At 41.4% G+C, this 18986-nt stretch overlaps 1 protein-coding gene and 1 long non-coding RNA gene across 6 annotated transcripts in view; both read right to left on the reverse strand.

Moving 5' to 3' along the window:
• KIAA0319L (KIAA0319 like) overlaps positions 1-18986 on the reverse strand; it is a 98280-nt gene that overhangs the window by 61237 nt on the left and 18057 nt on the right. For 4 of the 5 annotated variants that reach the window (XM_028511761.2, XM_028511763.2, XM_028511762.2 and 1 more), the window contains exon 3: positions 3959-4488. The exons of the other annotated variant lie outside the window; for it this stretch is intronic. In XM_028511761.2, the coding sequence (XP_028367562.2) occupies positions 3959-4488 (530 nt within the window). The remainder of the gene's footprint in view (positions 1-3958; positions 4489-18986) is intronic. 5 annotated transcript variants of the gene reach the window in all.
• LOC118500563 lies at positions 9599-18602 on the reverse strand. Its single transcript, XR_004903133.1, has 3 exons — positions 18589-18602; positions 11437-11441; positions 9599-10393 (listed from the first exon to the last, which is right to left on the reverse strand). It is a non-coding gene; the product is annotated as an uncharacterized LOC118500563 (long non-coding RNA).

The following is an 18986-nucleotide window of genomic DNA, read 5'->3' on the forward strand; positions in this document are numbered from 1 at the left end:
CACACTAAACTGTTATCCCTATAATCATCTATGCTTCCTCTCCTGTGAGACCCAACCTCCTTTTCTTTGAACTGAATTGCCTTGTTATTTCACTCCATGATCAAAAAGTCGCTTATATGCTCAGTCATTTCATGTTTTGTTCCCTATACCTCCTGCAGGACAGGCTACATAATTTGCAGGATCTGGTGCAAAATGAAAATGTAGGATCCCTTGTTCAAAAATTATGAAGAATTTCAGGACAATAAGAGTAAAGCATGAAACCAAAAACAGGGCCTTTTCTAAGTGTGGAGACTTGTGCAACCACACAGGTCACCTGCCCATAAGCTGGTCCCCGACCACTTATTCTAGGATTGAAGGTGGGTTGCTATTTTATCTGCCTCCCTTCCCAATGCTCTTTGCAAACCATTACTCTTCTGTCTTCATTGTAAAAACCTCTCCTCCTTCGCCATCTTGCTGTACTACAGCTTCAACTCTCATCATAGCTGTCATCTCCCAACTTATTTGTTACTCCTCCTACTTTATTGATGGCTTTGACATCTGGCTCTCAAAATTCCTCTTCACCCCAAGTCCTTGCCTAGTTAAGAGAACAGACTCCAGACACAATCAGACTGCCTGGGTTCCAGTCTTGATACTACCATGTACTAGCTATGTTACCTTGGCCATGCTCCTTAACCTTTCTTTTCCTGAGCTTCCTCGTTTATAAAAGAGAGATGATAACAGCACTTCACAGTATTTGTTACGTGGATTAAAAAGAGTTAATACACGCAAAAGTTTCAGAATGGTGCCTGGCACATAGCAAGTGCTCACTCCGTAGACATTAGCTGTTGCTGCTATTATCATCACCACTGTTAAAGTCAATCTCAATGTCTACATGGATAACTCATTTAATATGTGCTTTGAGCTCCCTGTTGTTGATAAATGTCTTCTTCACTCTACCTCAGCAACCTTCTTCCACAGACAGCTATACCCTAGATCCTGTGATCACCAGAACTCCTTAAGTTTTTTCAGTCAAAAACTTAATTTCAAATATCCCTGACGATTACCTCCTATCCTTCCAAGATTCACTTTTGCCTGTGCTGTGCCCCATAAGTCTGCTTCCTATCAGCAAAACCTCTGAATATCGCATCTCCTCCATCATCTCTGTCGGCCCCTCCTATCTTTACTTCTTTTCCTATCTTCTTACACTCTCTCCCTCATCCACTGTCTTGACAACAACCTCTATGTCCATGCCCCAATTTCCTTTTATACAAGATTGGCAAAGTTTCAATCCTGGATGAATCAAACTATCAGCTTTTTCTGGAGAGGGCTGCTGAAAGCTGCAAAGAGGAAAATCATACAACTCTAAAGTTTAGTACTACTTCTTGTAAAGTCATGGCCTCCATCATTAGTGCTGCCTAGAATTTTTCTATTTCTTTCCCTAGTCTGCCCTCTCCTACCCTTCTCAATGGCTATTTCCAACCGTTACCACTCTCTCTAAACCTCTGATTTTCCTGCCTCTGCATACCTATCCCCACTTCAGCTACCTTTGCTTCTGCTCTCAGTAACTCAGACATGAAGACAGATATTTCTACCCCACTTCAGAAAAAAACAGGACAATAACAGAACTACCACAATGTCCTCTACCAATCCTCAAAACCACTTTAGCGAAAGAGAAAAAAAAAAAAACAAAAAAAACACTTTAGCTATACTGTATCCACCCATTTCTTCCTTCCTATCACAATGAAGGTGTCTTTCCTCTTGCTTAAAGCTAATCCTGTGCTCCATTTCTGGATTATAATGCACCTGTCCTGGAGGGCAATGGTTCTTGAAATATAGCTCTCAGACCAGTAGCATCATCATTCTCCAGGAACCTGTTACAAATGCAAATTCTCAGGCCCTGTGCTAGACCCACTAAATCACAAATACTTGAGTTAGGGCCCAGAAATGTTTTAACAAGGCATCCAGGTGATTCTGATGCATACTAAAGTTTGAGAACCACAGCTCTGAGGGATTTGCTGTTTACTCCTTTCCTGTATCTTCAACCTCCATCTTTAATGCAATGGTTTCCTTGCCTGAAGAGCACCCTATTTGACTGCTCCATGTATACTCTTGCCCTTCTCCAGTCTATTCACCACACAGCAACATATCTAAGTCATGTCATTCTCTGCTTAAATAAAGACCAATATTTTAAGAAGGCCTCAAGGCTCTGCACACCATCAAGCATCTCTTCTTTCACCACTAGCTCTCTTGCTCTGTTTGGCAAAAGCAAGGCTCTCTCAACTTCATTTTTTTTTTCAACTTCTTGATCTTGCCACCTGACAAACTTTGAAACTGTTATCCCCTCTAACTGAAACACTCTTGGCTTGTTTCTTTCCCTAACTCCTACATCTACTTCAAGTCTCAGATTAAACTTTCCTTCCTTAGTAGCCTAGCCTTACCCCTGAGTCTTGATTAGGTTCCTACTAGATGCTCTACAGAACTCTGCATTTACCCTCTCACAACCTGCAACAAACTTATAATTATTTAATTATTGTAAGTGTAATGTCTGTTTTCCTTGCCAGAGTGTAAGCTCTATTAGGGGAGAAATCATGTTTATCTTATTTACTATAATATTCCTAGTGCCTAGCTTAGTATATAGTACCTTGTACGAAAAAATATGCAATCAATATTTGCTGACTAAATCTTTGCATACCCTGTGCCTCTGTCCAGAATGCTTTTTGCAACCTTTAATCCCTTAGTGAAATCCTACTCCTCCTTTGAGAAACAAATTAAACATCTCTGTAAAATCTTCCTGCGCACAAGTGGATCACTTCCTCTGTGTGATCCTGTTGTGTTATATACAGAACTCTTCTAATGCAATAATTATACATTACTGTAAATATCTATCGTCATATCTCAGCCTCCACTAGACTGTAAATAAACTCCCTGAGGGCCATGCCTTGTTTACTTACATATCTCTAGTGCTTAGAAAAGCACCTGACACTGATAATAAGTGTCTATAAATGTTTACGGGCTTTTAAGCCTAAGACTATACCTCTAATATTGCACTGAAAGGTTTTTTTCCTTAACATTAAACCTGGGATCCAATTCTAGGTTTGCTATTCCTGAGCTGCATGATCAAACTGTTTAACCTCTTTAGGCCTCCGTTTCCTCACCAGTAAAACAGGGTTAATAACACCTACTTGGAAATATTGCTATGAAAATTAAACAAAATGACATAGTGAAATGATTAGCACACACAGTGCCTGGCATGCAGTACTGCCTCCCCACTCTGGCTTCAATTTGATAGAGACAACCAGGACAAAACAAATACAAAAATAAGTCAGAGCAATCAAGGGAGACTGAGCATAGAGTGAGTCATTCCTTTTAATCATTTGCTCAGGAAGAATAACAATGAAGAAAAATAAGCAGAATAAACTTGCCTGGTGGTACCTCCCTTGGCATACAAAGCTTGGTAAGAAATCACCCTAGAGACCTCTTGGCTAATGGCCAAATCTGACTCCCTAGCCCAGTAGGTGAGGTATTAATCTGTGGTACCATGGTTACTTCCTACTGAATAGAAGCTACCTCATAAGGAATGTGTTTACAGGCAGAGATGGGGGAGGGGGAGAAGAGAACTTGACTGCAACCACATCAACCAAGTATCTTGCGATCTGGCAGAAATCACTGCAGAATCGTTGGTGGAGACTAACGCCCCCACGATGGTACTTACCTGCAGCCAAGAACCAGCTTTGACTAGAAAATGAGCAGCTTTCTGCTTTTACCAAATAATGGTCAGACTTGTATGGAGTGAACATCACTAAGGTCAAATTACACTTGTTCATCTGGGAAGCCCCCACGAAGATGACACCAAGTGGCTTTAGACACACACGCCTCAGCCTAGGAGCACTGCCCACCAGCACCAGCTCCATTGCCTAGGTGTGCCAAATGTAAAGGCAGATTTAAGGGATTCTCTGCTCCTTACTCATAATACGCTTACCTCTTCAGAGCCACTGGTATTCAGATGACCTAGTTCCTTGGAGTCGTTCACTTCAGAATGCTGTGTCACTGCAGGTGTAACTTTAACTTCATCAGGAGACTCTCTCTTCGCAAGCTTCCTGATTAAGCTCTGCTGGTTACTGGAAGATACAGTGGGTCTGAGTGGAGCTCTGAGAGGGCTCTGCCTCCTCTCGGACGCCCTGCTCCAACCTAGCCCCAGAATATGAGGCGCATCATCTTCAGGTGTAAAGCCTAAATCATCTGCAGTTTGGAGTTTTTTTAGAAACACCAGCATGGAATTAGAAGAGTCTGTCCTAAAAGCCTGGCAGCTCTGGGGCCTGCTGCAGTCAGCCTGAATGCACACCCCTTCTAACCACCAAAGGGCGTGGCACGCAGAGTCCTGGCAGCAGGCATCCCAACATGACTGGAGAGAAGGGGTTCCTTCGAGAAGCTGGAGGTGATTTTCTCCCCCAGATCTTAGGCCAACTCCAAATTGTATCTTCACCTGCTCGCACCTGCTTTCACTGGCATCTAAAAACAAAGAACGAAAATATTTTAAGATGAAATAAAAACAGAGACTATTGTTCTGTAAAGAACCCCAAACACCAACATGTGAGGCTATTTTGAAGACTGGCTTTTAAGAAGGTGGGAAAGCTATCTCCTAAGAGGAACAGAAGAAGCAAAAGAGAGTGTTTTTAACTCAAGATGTTTTATCTTGTAGAGTACTGCTCCACCTTCATGGCTGGTTCCCTCTCAGCGCGGCCCTTCCATGTAAACCTCTTGCACAGAACTCTATCCAGTTCATGAAACAGGAAAAAAACCCACAATCAAAAGAGCTACTCTGGTGGCAGGACAGGGAGGGAAGTGGGGCACAGTCACCTCTAAGGCATTTCTCAGGAGCAGCGTGAGGACTACAGGACCAGAAGAACAGATAGCTGAAGAAGCTTGAATATTTCCCCCACTGAACTGGCAGCAACACAGACAAAATGCTTGATCTTTAGCAGGTTACAGGTTTATCATGTTCTAATCAAATGTTTGACAGAGTCAGGTAGTTTTACATACCCTGGTGTTAGACAGACCAGTAGTCAAGCTTAGCAAAAATTTTAATCATGAGAGGGATTCTGCTAGAACTTCTTAATGACAAGCCATGTCATAATAGGAAAAACAGTGACTTACTGTGGTTAACCTAGATAACATGGTTCAAAATTCTGGCTAATGTTGCTTATGGAGAAACTTTTGGTCTGCTGAATTACTGCAGGCATGGCATTGACTTTCACTTCTGTATTCTTAAATGCAGTAAAGTCAAAGCAAGCTCCAAATGAAAGCTGTTATACAGAGTTCATTTTAAGGTCTTGGTTATGCAGGTGTCTGTAACCAACTATGGTCAGGGTTATACGGGGCCAGAATCAGAGTGAGGCAAGAGAGGTGCCTCAGGCACAAAGTTTAAAGAGGTGCTTACTCACAGAGTCATGAAGTGCAAGGGTGGTTACCCAACCCTTGAGAATGAGTGTCTCCTTAAATTTTGGGCCATATGTGCCTCTTTCTTCACCCTAGCCCTGGCCCTGCAGTTATAACATAAAGTATATTTTAGAATTTCATATAGAAAAGATGCAGAAGAATCAAACTATTAAGAAGATGGATAATCATGTCTGCATGTATGCATAACTGATAACGGGCTACAGCTAGCTAAAGCCGCAAGCTGATAATCATCCAAAGCCAACCTGACTCCCGGGAAACACCTACTTAAATGTCCGACAGACTAAATGTGGACACAACCAAAGAGAGATAAGAGGAAAATAAAGGCAGGCTTCTGGGTCACTGAGCTAAGCCAGAAGCTTTAAAAGTCCCTTTAAAAGACCAAGCAGTCTGCCTTTGGTCTTTCAAAGAAAAGAAATGCACTGGCACCAACTTAACACCAGGCAAGGCAATTGGGAAAGTTATAAAAAACAGAACTTCCTTAAGAAAAAATGAAGAAACAGCAACTAGGAAAAAAATGAAGCTACCAAGAGCTGCAGAAATACCCCTCATTTCCTCATCCATCTTCCCACACAGTACCCAATGATGTGAATCTTGGTAACAGCTGAGGGTACAGACTTTGTTGAAATCAATAAATTGTTCAATAACTACTGTGTTACTTTTGTATCAACTTTCCATCATTCTACTCTGAAAAATTCTCTCATATTTAACAGTGAAGATGTCAGCCCCAAAGCAAAATACTTCTGAAGAGGTCCACATAAATAAAAATAACTTGCACTTTTCTGTAAGCCACTATTATATTTCATTTTTTTAAATGTACCGTGACCTCCACTTCTACCCATAAGGGAGAAATTTCCAGAGGACTTGCCCTCCCACCATGAGCAGCTAGGAAACCAGACCAAATATACGAAACAACTGTTTCTAGACACTGAACCACAGGTAGTCCAGGCTGTGATCTCAAAGAAAAAGCACATAAACATGGTGTGCCCTACGACCACCTTGGCGTTCCATATAGAAGTGAGCTCTGAACTGTGGCACAGAGAAGGAGATCCCAAGCCAAACAGAGAGGTCCTGCTGAGGAAAGAGAGTTCGGGGTGCCTGGGACAGAATTTTGGAGCAAACTACCAGAAAGGAGAAAGATCCTCAGAGAAAGAGCTCCAGATATCTAGGTAACAGTCCCCTTCAGTCTTTGACTGAATACCAACTTATGCCAAGTGTAGGCTGAAAGTACATGAGGGAAATTAGAAAATATTTTGAACCAAATGAAAAATAAAACAAAACATATCAAAATGTATGGGATTCACTTAAAGCAATGATTACAGGGACATTTGTAGGTTTAAGTGCTTACTTTAGAAAAGAAGTTTAAAGTCGACAATCGAGAGAGGCATATAGGGAGAACGCCACGTGATGACAGAGGCAGAGCTGGATTGAATCAGCTGCAAGCCACGGATGCCAAGGACTGACAGGGACCACGAGAATTAGGAAGAGTCAAGGAAGTATTCTACTTAGAGTTGCAGAAGACCAACTCTGCCAACACCTTGATTTTGGACTTCCAGCCTCCAGAACTATTATTGGCTTATGCAAGATTCTCTGTTCCTACCTGGGAGAACAGTTCAGGAGACAGATGGCTCCAAGATTTCCAAGAACCTAGATATCCAGGGCCCAGTTACATTTGAGTACATGGCTATGTCTTTTACTCAGATCGGGTAGAATTGGCTGGATGGCATTCAGGGGCCACGTGTACGGATGTGATGGTAGAAAACTACGGGAATCTGGTGTCTGCAAGGATTCTCTCTTTTAAATCAAAATTAATTACCCGACTGGAGCAAAGGGCACAGTCCTGGGTGAAGGTACCAGAAATTCTGCTAGGTATCTATGCAGTCCAGGAGTCCTGGTTTGAAACAAAGACATCAGCCCCAAAGCAAAATACTTCTGAAGGATCCGCTCTGGAAGAGCAAACAAAACCTGTCATGTGCGATATTGGTCTGAATCAGGAGGACTGACAAGTTTTCCACAGAGAAAAATCACTATAATGTGGGCAAGTCTTCAAATCTACTTCCTCCTTTATTAGCCATGAGAGAAATCATACTGGGGAGAAGTATCATAAATGTAAAGAATGTGGGATAGCCTATATGAGTAGCTCATTTCTTTTAAATCATAAAAGCCACATAGACGAGCAATCTTATAGATCTGTTGAATGTGGGAACTTTCTCAAGGAGCACTCAACAATTACTAATTATCACAGAATTCACTCTAGAGAGAAGCCCTATTCAATGAATGGACAAAAGCTTTCGGAAAAAACTGTATCCTTTTAAATCATCAGACAACTCCTACCAGTCAGAAACTCTACAAATGTAAAGACTGTGGGAAAGCCTTTGCTGGAAGGCAGACCTTAATCATTATGAGAGAATACATAGTGGACAAAAGCCTTTTTAAAATTGTTTTGAAGATTTTATTTATTAATCTTTTGGGGGGCGGGGGAGGGAAAAAGAGAGGTAGAGAAACATCGATGTGCAAGAGAAACATGGATCGGTTGCTTTTTGTATGTCCCCAGGCAGGGTCCTAGCCTGCAACCCAGGTGTGTGTCCTGGCTGGGAATCAAACCCACAACCTTTTAGTTTACGGGATGACGCCTAACCCACTGAACCACACACCAGTCACGGAATCAGGGCAGAAAAGCCTTTTAAGTGTGTGAATTTGGAAAAGCTTCCAGGGATAATTCAACTATGTTGGAATATCAGAAAATCCATGATAGTACAATGAATGTGGAAAAACATTTAGGAGGAGGTCAACTCTTTTTTTTTCTTTTTCAATTTTAAGATAGCATGGGTTTAATCAGTCTGTCAGTGTGGAACTACTTCAAAAGTTTGTGTGTGTGTGTGTGTGTGTGTGTGTGTGTGTGTGTTTAACTAAATATAATGGCCTTCAGGGGCACTGGGAATATAAGAAAAAGCTCTTATAAATTTTGAGAAATGGGCTAAAGGCGCAGCACTAAGATACCACAGCTCAGATCTCAAGATTCTGGTACAGACACTCCTGGGGAAAAAGATGTGTTTAGTGAGACACAAGTAGAAAGAGGCAGGACTCTGCAAACCCAAGGATCATCAGCTCGATTCCCAGTCAGAGCACACTGCTGGGTTGCAGGCCAGGCCCCCATTGGGGGTACGTGTGAGAGGCAACCACACATTGATGCTTTTCTCCCTCTCTCTTTCTCCATCCCTTCCCTTCTCTCTAAAAAATAAGTAATAGTTTAAAAAGAAAAGAAAAGAAAAGAAAAGAAAAGAAAAGAAAAGAAAAGAAAAGAAAAGAAAAGAGGCAGGATTTATTAAAAAATACCGAACCCCCCACACCCTAAAGAATACAGGTGGGTAGGTGGATGGGGTTGGAGGCAGGAGCTCTTTCATCAGGCCCCTTAGGAAGAGCTCAGCTCTCAATGGCATTGAAGAATGCAGAGAGGAGACAAACCCTACCACTGTAGTAAATGTGGACAATCTTTCAGGTATACATTCTTTGCTGGGCATCAGCAAACTTATAGTGGAAATGAACTCTATTAGTGTAAGGACCATGGGGAAGACTTTATAAAGAGCTGAATTCTTATTGGACATCAGAGAATTCATACTGGACAAAAACCCCATCACTGTAAGAAATGTGGGAAAGCCTTCAGATGCAGCTCAAGACTTGCTGAACATCAGAGAACCCATACTAGAGGAAAACCTTATGGAGGTAACTGATGTGGAAAGATGTTTTCCCAAAGTTTGGCTCTTAAACAATGTAAGAAATTCATAACAAAGGAAAGACTATTCATTGAAATTAGTGTGGTAAAATATAGAGAAGTAATTATTCCTTCTGGGCATCAAAGAGGAGACACTGAATAAATTACATGTTTATCAAAAATACTCTGTGCACCTCTATCCTGGAGAACATCTCACTCTTAAGGATTTTATTGCAGTACAGTTTGTACTGGTGAAAATCTGAAGAACCTCAATGTCTATCAATATAGAAATAATTACTACAGAATAGTATGTGCTATTAAAAACATGTTGCATTCTATATACAGGTAAAGCAAAAGTAGGTATATAGTTGTGAATACACAAAACACAGTTTATTCTTGCATTGTTATTTGTTAATCATTGTATTATTTTCCATATGAACAACTGTAAACCTACTTTTGCCCCACCCTGTATAGCCATAGAAACATCCCCACAATGCCTTATTAAATTAAAAGAGTAAGTTGTGAAAAGCTACATATCATGATCTTATTTGTTTGTACATATATATTATATGCCTTCAAAAGATCTGGAAAAATAAAAACCAAACTTTAACATAGAAATAAAAAAAATCAATGATCTATGCTTTCATCATAAAAGCTATAAGAGTAATTTATACCCAAAATAAGTAGAGAAAGGAAAAGATAGAGATTAAAGTAATCAATAAAACAGGAAGCAAACAAAGAACAAAGAATATCAAAGACAAAAGACAAAGAAAATCAAAGAAACAAAAATCTGGTTGTTTGAAAGATCAGTGAAACTGATAAAGCTCTAATCAGACTGCTGACAGGAAAAAAGACAGTAGTCATAAATTAACAGTATCAGGAACAAAAGAAGGATATCACTACTGATTCTGTAAAGCAGGGGCAGCAAACTATGGCCAATCTGCAATTGTCCATAAGCTTCCTATTACTGTAAATAAAGTTTTATTGAAGCACTGTCACACTGATTTATTTATGCATTGTTTACAGTTGCTTTTGCTCTAAGATGGCAGAGTTAAGTAACTGTAACAGAGTATCTAAAGACTGGCAAAACATAAAATATTTACTATCTGGCTCTTAAAGAAAGTTTGCCAACCCTGGTCTAAGAGAATGTACTTTTAAGATATCATTTATTTATTTTTAGAGAGATGGGAAGGGAGGGAGAAAGAGAGGGAGAGAAACATCAGTGTGAGGCTTCCTCTCGCACACCCTCTTCTGGGGACTTGACCTGACCTGGCCCATAACCCAGGCATGTGCCCCGACCAGGAATCAAACCAGAGACCTTTCGGTTCGCAGGCCAGCACTCAATCCATTGAGCCATACCAGCCAGGGCTATTTTGATTTTTATAGAGATGCAAATTATTTCTTTCTGGTATAAAAGATAACCTCTAAGGTTTAATTAATAATAACCTCACTTCCCACCTAGATATTATCCTTATCTCCTTATTCATTCATCCATTCAACAAACATTACTGAGCATCTGTTTCATGCTAAGCATTGCTTTGATGGAGCTCGTAACTTGGAAGAGGAAGACAGAAATTAAATAGACATAATAAATGTAGGATTGCAAACTAATCTAAGTGCTCTGAAGGAAAAAATTTGGCCTTTATAGAATAAAGGCAGCTAAATTTGGAATTTATTGAATAGATATATTATCATACATAATATCAAAAATAGTCACTGTGTGTTGTTTGAGATAAAATAAATATTGGGAATAACTTATACATCCATTACTAGAGAACTGGTTCAATAAATTAAGGAAGATCCATGTAGTTACTAGAATAAGACCATTCTGTATCATTCTGATATGGAATGATATCCAGGATACACTATGTTGAAAAAGAAAAGCACAGCACAGTGTATATAATGTGCTACAATTTGTGTTGGGGGAAAAAAGGATTAAAGTGTTTATGTATATTATGCATAGACTATTTTTGGAAGAATATTCAAGAGACTGGCACGGCCAGCCTTAGGAAGGGAAACTAGGAAGCTAGGAGACTAAAGTTAAGAGACTTATTTGTTCACTAAGTACCCTTTTATGCCTCTGAATTTGTATAATGTATAACATACTGTGTTTTGAAAAATAAATTTTAAAAGTTTACATAAACAAGATTTTTTATGGCTTCCCAGGGCTCTTAGAATAAACACCAAAAGCCTTAATTAACCTAAAGAGATCCCGTATGATCTGGGCCCAGCCTACTTTTCTGGCCCCATCTTATACGATGCTTTCCCTCCTTCACTGAATTCCAACCCACCAGTCCTCTTTCACTCCTTAACTGGACCATGCTCCCTCCCCTAACAAGGCTCTGCACACACTGTCCCCTCTGTGTGGAACTCTTTTTGCCTCCCTTCTTTACCCAATTAACTCCTCAATATGAGGTCTGGGTTCAACCATCATTCCCTCAAAGAAACCTCCATGCCAAGTTAGGTCTCTCTCCTATACACTCTGTGGATCCTGTTGCCCCTTTCCTTCAAAGCAAGTATAATACATAAAAGTTACATTTCTTTGTATAATCATTCGCTCAGTCTTTTCCCCACTCACAACACTGTAAGCTCCAGGATGACAGAATGATGTCTGTTTTTTTTTTCTTTCACCCCTGTGTCTCTGATTCTTGTGTTAAGGCTGACACATTACACTGTAGGTGCTCCAAAAATCTTTTTGAATGAAGGCACAAATAAATGCATCTATGCATATGCATGAAGTATTAAAAGAATAAACAGATACTCCCATTTTATTCTTGCAGCTGTCTCACACACAGTTCGGAGACCAGGACACCAAAATGAGTGCAAAAAAATGTCTTCTAAAGAACAGAAGAGCATGTCTGACTTTTCAAAAACCCTCATGCGAGGATATTTTTTAATTGATCATAGAGAAAGGGTAAGGGGGAGAGAGAAACATTGATAAGAGAGAAACATTGATATTAGAGAAACATTCATCAGTTGGCCACACTGACCTCCTCTCCACCACCGCCCCCTCCCCCAGTACATGCCAGATCGAACCTGCAACCTAGGTATGTGCCCTGACCAAAACTCAATCCACAACCTTTTGGTGTACAGGACAATGCTCTAACCAACTAAGCTACCTGGCAAGGGCAAGAGCATTTTTGAAAAATACATAGCCAGAAAAGGTGATCCAAACCAGCTGTTGAAAGAAAGCTGTTGCTATTGGTTCAGAATGAGTTTCCCAGTTTACTGAAAGGTCCAAGTGCCCTAGAGGACCTGTTTAAAGAACTGGACAAGAATGAAGACCGAGGCGTTAGTTTAGAAGAATTCCAGAGGTTATTGTTATTGAAAAAAAAAATCCCAGTTGAGAGAAGAAACAAACTGGTATCTTTTTGTTCATCAAGAGAAGAGTACCTGGGAAGTGGCTGTATTCTACATGGAGTCCCCAGTGTCTGCTTAATTCCTTCCTATTATAATAGTCCGGCGGTGATATCCTGTTATTGCTAAAAGACATGCAACGACACCAAAGAATGAACAGTCAGGAAACCAGGCAGCCAGGTACCACCCAGGTCAGTCACACTGAAGATACCCTGACTGATGACAAGATGGAGAGATGAGGCCCATCTGCCATCATAAACAAGGGGGGTGAATGACAGTTGGTAGATGAGTAATGATTAGTGGTATAAACCTCAAAGAGCAGAGTTTTTACATGAAGGTGGAGGAGTAATGTTCAAGAAGTGACAGTGAGGAGTAATAAGGACATCACATCCACCTCCAAACTCATACATACATGGAATGAGCAACCACTGCCTGCAGGCTGGAGAGGAAAGCAGTGCCTTTCTCCAGGAAAAAGCCAGGTCTCAGAACATCCTTCTCTCTCAAGTCTTCACTAACAAGTCTGGGTATAAAAGGGATTTACTAACGCCACAGATTCTTGTCATGGTGAAAAAGCTGGGGAGGGGGAAGGTGGTGAGTGAGTGAATTGGAAAGCACAAAGTTATACAGCAACTTTGTCAAATCAGACACACACAAATCATAATGGTTAAGGCACTTTACAGAGAGAAAAAAGGAGAGGATGGAAAAATATGATGAGGAACTGACAACATGATTGCTGCCTATCCATCTTTCGTATAAAATGTTGAAAGTTTTGAGGTAAATCACAACCATGTCTTAACAATGGTTTTCAGGGAACAGATTTAGAATTAGGGGAAATGGTCAATGGGATTTATGGGGATTACAAGGTCAGAGGGAAGGTAACAAAAAATTCTAATTCCCTGGCTGTTGCTAATAGCTCTGGTTAAATCCTGGTCTTCCAACTAGGAGATAAAAGCAGGGAGCTACAAGACTGGTTTGTCCTGCACAAGCCTTTTTATGCTTCCACAGCTCCCTGAGGAAGTCACATAAGCTACACAAACATCTGGTAGTATAAAAGGAACGGTCCATAACCTGAACACTCCCTGCTTTATGAGGTGACCTGGACACCTCAGTTGGAGATCTCACCTATGACTGGCTGGAGAGAGTAAGCTCAATGAGGAAAAGAAAACCTGGGGGATCCATATGGATGTTCCAGACTCTCCTACTTCACTTGTACCTCTTTAAAAAAAATTTTTAAAGACTTTATTTGTTCACTTTCAGAGAGAGGGAAGGAGAGAAACATCGACTGATTGCCTCTCACATGCCCCAACCGGGGACCTGGCCTGCAACCCAGGCATTGCCCAGGCTGGGAATCGAACTGGCAACCTTTCAGTCCACAGGCCAGCATGCAATCCACTGAGCCACACCTGCCAGGGCTCACTTGTACCTCGATTGCTATATTGTTAAAAATCATTACTAGCCCTGACCTGTGTGGCTCAGTCGGTTGGGTCCAATTCCAGTCAGGGTACACGCTGGGGCTGCAGGTCCAGTCCCAGGTCGAGGAGCAAACATGTGAGAGGCAACCAACTGATGTTCCTCTCTCACATAGATGTTTCTCTCCCTCTTTCTTCCTCCCTTCCCCTCTCTCTAAAAATAAATTAAAATATTTTTAAATTATTACTGAAATTTAGTTATAGTTAAGATCTTTAATTCATGTGAATCTTATCTGACCATTTTAATCCTTTGTCTTAGCCCAAGGGAATAGAGCCTGAGAAGACAAATGGTCAGGAGCACCTGGTGGCCAGGTGTGAAAGACCTGTGAGTTCTGGGGGCTGCTAAGAAAATTAGCCCCAATAGCTGACAATAAGGGAAGAAGGTCCTGTGATCTCTTGTTTCACATGTTTAGTTAGTGGGGCCTTGACTGAGTTATTTTGATTAACTATTACTTAATGTTTGCTCCACTATGTGCTCAATAATAAAAATATGGGAGGGAAACAGTTCTTTTTCATCCATTCAGTGGATCACAGTTCTTCCTTTTAGATGGTTAAAAGATGGTCAACTGTCTTAAGCAGTTAAAAGACATGACGACAAGAGTTCTAGTTTCAGCTCTAGATTAAGTCCATCTACTAGTACTTGAACCTTGAACAGTAATTTAACCTCTCCAAGATTTAATTTCCATTGCTTTCATTGTTGTTACTCTTGAGAAAAAGTTCACCTGAGGAGGAAGCAGGGAATCATTCCTAAAGTCAATATTGGATTCGAGATGTAACTAGGATAACGGGTAAGATGAAAATAAGCTCCAATTTTAGATTGGTTCCTCTCCCTGGCCATGCCACCAGTCTGGCTCTGTTCCCAAAGCCTAAGTAAAAGCAATATTAAATCCTTATAAAAAGGGGCCCTAGGCCCTTTTGGAGCCCTAGGTTAAAAACCCTGTGGAAAAGTCTGGAACTCACTGTTGGTAGGAGAATGTACAATAGAAAGCTTAGGTTGAGAACAGGGGACAGAGCCATTCCCTTTCCTTTTAAAACCATGGCCAAGCAGAAACTACAGCGAGACAGGACAATAAGAAGCTGGGAAAATTCCTTGGCAGGTGGAATAGGGAAACTGAGACAGCTGAACACAAAGGCTGAGCAATCTGCAGCCAGATAGGAAAGGTCACCTCCCTAGAGATAACATCTAGCCCTCAGTTGTACTTCAGCTCCAGGACTAGAAAAGCAGCCAAAGCAGGTGGGTGTCACCAGGACCAACTGCAATGACTAATGACCCCCTGGCACTGACCAATCAGTGGAGAACACAAGACCACATCCCTAAAAGCACACACTTGGAAAACTGATGAATATTCTGCTGTAACCCTCTCCTGATACCTCCCCTAAGATTCCCACCTGCAGGGGAGAGATAAAAGCCTCAAGACAAAAGACCCTGCCTGGGCTGAGGAGCAGCAGGAGCCAATCCCTTTCTCCTCCTCTTTCCTGTCCCGAGAAGTACTCTAACATTGTGAGTGTCCCCGTGAAGGTCTGTCCTATATAAGTCAGCCTCCAGCCTTTGTCACAAACCAGAAGCTCCGGACCACCTATATGGCCACCAGCTGTACAGACAACATCGGCACCAAGGAATAACCATGAGCCAACAAAGGTGACTACTATGCTATTCACTCAGCTTTTATTGATGCAGGTTCAATCTCAATCAGTAACAATTAATCAATAGTGAGAACACTCAGAAACAATCAGTAACAATATCACACAAGAGAACTGGGGAATAACGAACCCAGGTCCCAACACTCCAGATCAGGTCCGGGTCTGGGAGGCAGCTGGGCAGGCAACAGGCAGAGTCAGAGAGACACGATCGTGGCAGAGCTTTCTCCAGAGGCAGAACGTGCAGCACATCTCAAGGTGACTCACTCTCGGATGCACTGTGCACCGTCTGAAGTCCGTCCTCTGCTTATACTCTCTTGTACAATGCAACGTTGTGTCAGCTTCTGATTAACGCAAGCTGTTTTGTGCAACCTCAGTAGACACATGTGGTTTATGTCGCTCTACTGCACATGCTCTGAGAGGATGGTGTGACCCTTCAGATAAGCACATGTTGACCACCTTGTACTTCGCATGCTCTGGAGACTGCATCATCCCCCTGAGTCACTGCTTTACGGCACATGCTCTAAATATGGCTTCTTAGTTGACAAGACTGACACCATCTCAGTTTGTCCTGCTCTCCACACTTCCCCACAGGCACACATCTCCTAAACTGTAAGGCAACGAGCAACTGGCAGCTTGTCCCAGGATAATCTCCTGAACCTGTTCTCAAGGCCACCTTTTCTCTGACTTCCCTGAGACCTTAAGCAGCCCAGCCTAGGCTCTCCAGTTGCTTCCTCTATGCTAAGCCCTTCCTTGTTTCACAGTCCCCAGCTTTAATAAACATACTCTCATAGTCGCCCAGACTCGTATTCTGAAATCTTTCCCACATGAAGTCAAGAACCTATGTACCACCAGCTGGCCCTAGGCAGACCTGGTCAGGGCCAGGCCCCCTGCCCAGTAACAACAGGACTCCCATATGTACTGCGTGAAGGATCCCTAAAACAGGAGGCTCTGGAACTAGCAATGCTTACTTATCATTACCACCTCTCAAAAGGCAGAATTCTAATACATCTAGCACAAAATCTAGACCAAGTTTCATAATTTCAAGCAGCAGGGTAGAAAAGTCTATAGAATATATGAATCATGGCTCAAAGGAAATTCACCAAATACTTTTAGAAAGCTATGAAAAACTCTGGAATTATTTAAGAGGTAGTGCTGTTGCCTCTGGCATTCTTCAATCTCAGATAACAAGCTTGACTTCTCCAGCTAACTTGGAAACTGCTGGCTGACAGCCAAGCAGAAAGCACAGACAGAATGCCCCCACATCTCAGAAGCCACAGTGCTAAGGTCCTTGAGAATTCAAGCTTTAACCAAATTCATCAAACTGTATCCCAATGGAAGGGCTGAAATGGTGGGAAAGGGTGTGGAGAGAATGCCGCACTAATATTATTCCAAAAGAAAAAGAGCAGTCAGTAAATTCTTCCCTGGGGCAGGGGGTGCAGGGTGGCAGCAAGGGGAACCAACTTTCTGTAGAAAACAATAATACGTGGTTAGGACATTTTATAGGTAAAATGTGCACCTACTTTTAATATTCATTGAAACTAAAATTCTTTTCTTGGCATCACGCAATTTTATAATATGATCACAAATCCATTCAAAGCTTTCCTGTAATAAACTATTCTCAAGCAATAGGACAGAAGCCTTCAATGTGGTGAAGCCGGTGACTAAACTTCGGCTGCGCACCATCTGTCTTCCTGCGGCTATCATCAAAAGTCCGCGTTCTCTCAGACACAGCTGGCCTTGGCCAACATGGCTGCCGTATGAAAATGAGACAAGCGGGCATATTATCAATCTCAAAATCAACTCACAGGAACTGTTCAAAAACAAACCACCCCAGGGGGCACCCTTCACCTTCCTTTTGACTGTCAGCATGTCTGTCACCTGCACACCCACTAATAAACAAATACAAAAATGGTTCCATATTACTCCCTGCACCAGTTCGCTCCCTCAGGGGTTAGCCTATTCAGAAAGCCAGGCAGAGGAGGTAACTAAATCCTTTAAAGCGCACAATCGGGTATTATGAAGTTTGGAAAAAGCCAGGGTAATAACCACTGCCCTCTCTCCTTTTCAAAAGGGCCAACACTTTTTTCCTCAACTGCCATAGGTTAGATTGAAAGGTGGCAGCAGCCTCACAAAGCAATCCTTTGAAAAGAAAATAATTACTATTCATTGCCTTTGCTGTGTGCCTAGCTTTCGGAGTACCGTTTGTTAAACGTTATGGTGTAGGTGATTTGCTGAAACTAAGCTAACTGCTAAATGAGAATAAGTAGGCTTTGTATCCACAGTCTGACTCCTTTCCCTTTACCACAATGTTTCCATCTCTCCCAAACACCATTCTGATCAAAGACAAACTCCCTATGGAACTAGCTGCTCAGCAGATACCTCTCAGACACTATTCACATTAACTCATTTGTCTACAGACAGAGGTGGGGAAAAACGCTTCCAAATAAATGATTACAAAACCTGAGTCTTGCAACACTTCTCTAGTTAAGAATACTTAGAAGACTGAATCCTCTCCTATAAGGCTGTCACAAAGAAAACTCAAAGGCACTAGATTGGGGCAAACTGACGAAGAGAAAAAGAATACAATAACATCTCTGAAAAAGAGGGCAATATTTACATGCAAAAAAAGAAATGTTCTTTTAATCTACCTACTTAAGGGAGAATAACTGTACTTTCAAGGTTAAAAGAACTATGAAAATAACCCTCATTTAATCTTGGTTTAATGAGAAAATATATTCAGTCTCCAAGCTGAGGTTCATATAGATCCCTCAGAAGAGTGAGCTTAAAAACTTGTTTTCAAAAGAAAACCCCACGTCAAGATCAATACCCTTATTCCATCTTACTCTATCTTCTGGCCTCCACCCTACAAGTCTAGTAAAGGCTCTGGCACCTGAAATAAGACTGACTGGGTTTGAATCTCAATCCAGTCAATTTACTGTGTCACCTTGGGTCAAATTTCCTGGTTTCTTCATGTACAAGGACCTAACCTGTGGGATTACTATAGATGTTATAGGAGACACGCTATGCAAAGCGTATGCAAAGCCTGGCATGTAAAAGCTCAGTAAATATTAGCTGCCATTACTTTTGTTGTTATTACACTTCATTTCAGCTCAGGCACCACTTCTTCCAGAAAGTCTTCCTTGATGGAACCTTCACCCCAGGGTTCCTCTTTTCTGTATATTTTATATATGCTTCTATCGTAGTATCTCTCTCAATGGATCACATTTGTTTGTCTACCTCACACACTCTGCCCTCTTTAAATGCTGGGGTTGTAGCTTGCATCTCTGAATTTATACTTGTCATGTAGTAGACATTCAAAGAATTATTTGTTAACTTTAAAAGTTTATTCAATATTTAAATATATTTGTGTTATT

Source organism: Phyllostomus discolor, chromosome 5 (assembly GCF_004126475.2).
Source record: "Phyllostomus discolor isolate MPI-MPIP mPhyDis1 chromosome 5, mPhyDis1.pri.v3, whole genome shotgun sequence".
NCBI classification, from domain to species: domain Eukaryota; kingdom Metazoa; phylum Chordata; class Mammalia; order Chiroptera; family Phyllostomidae; genus Phyllostomus; species Phyllostomus discolor.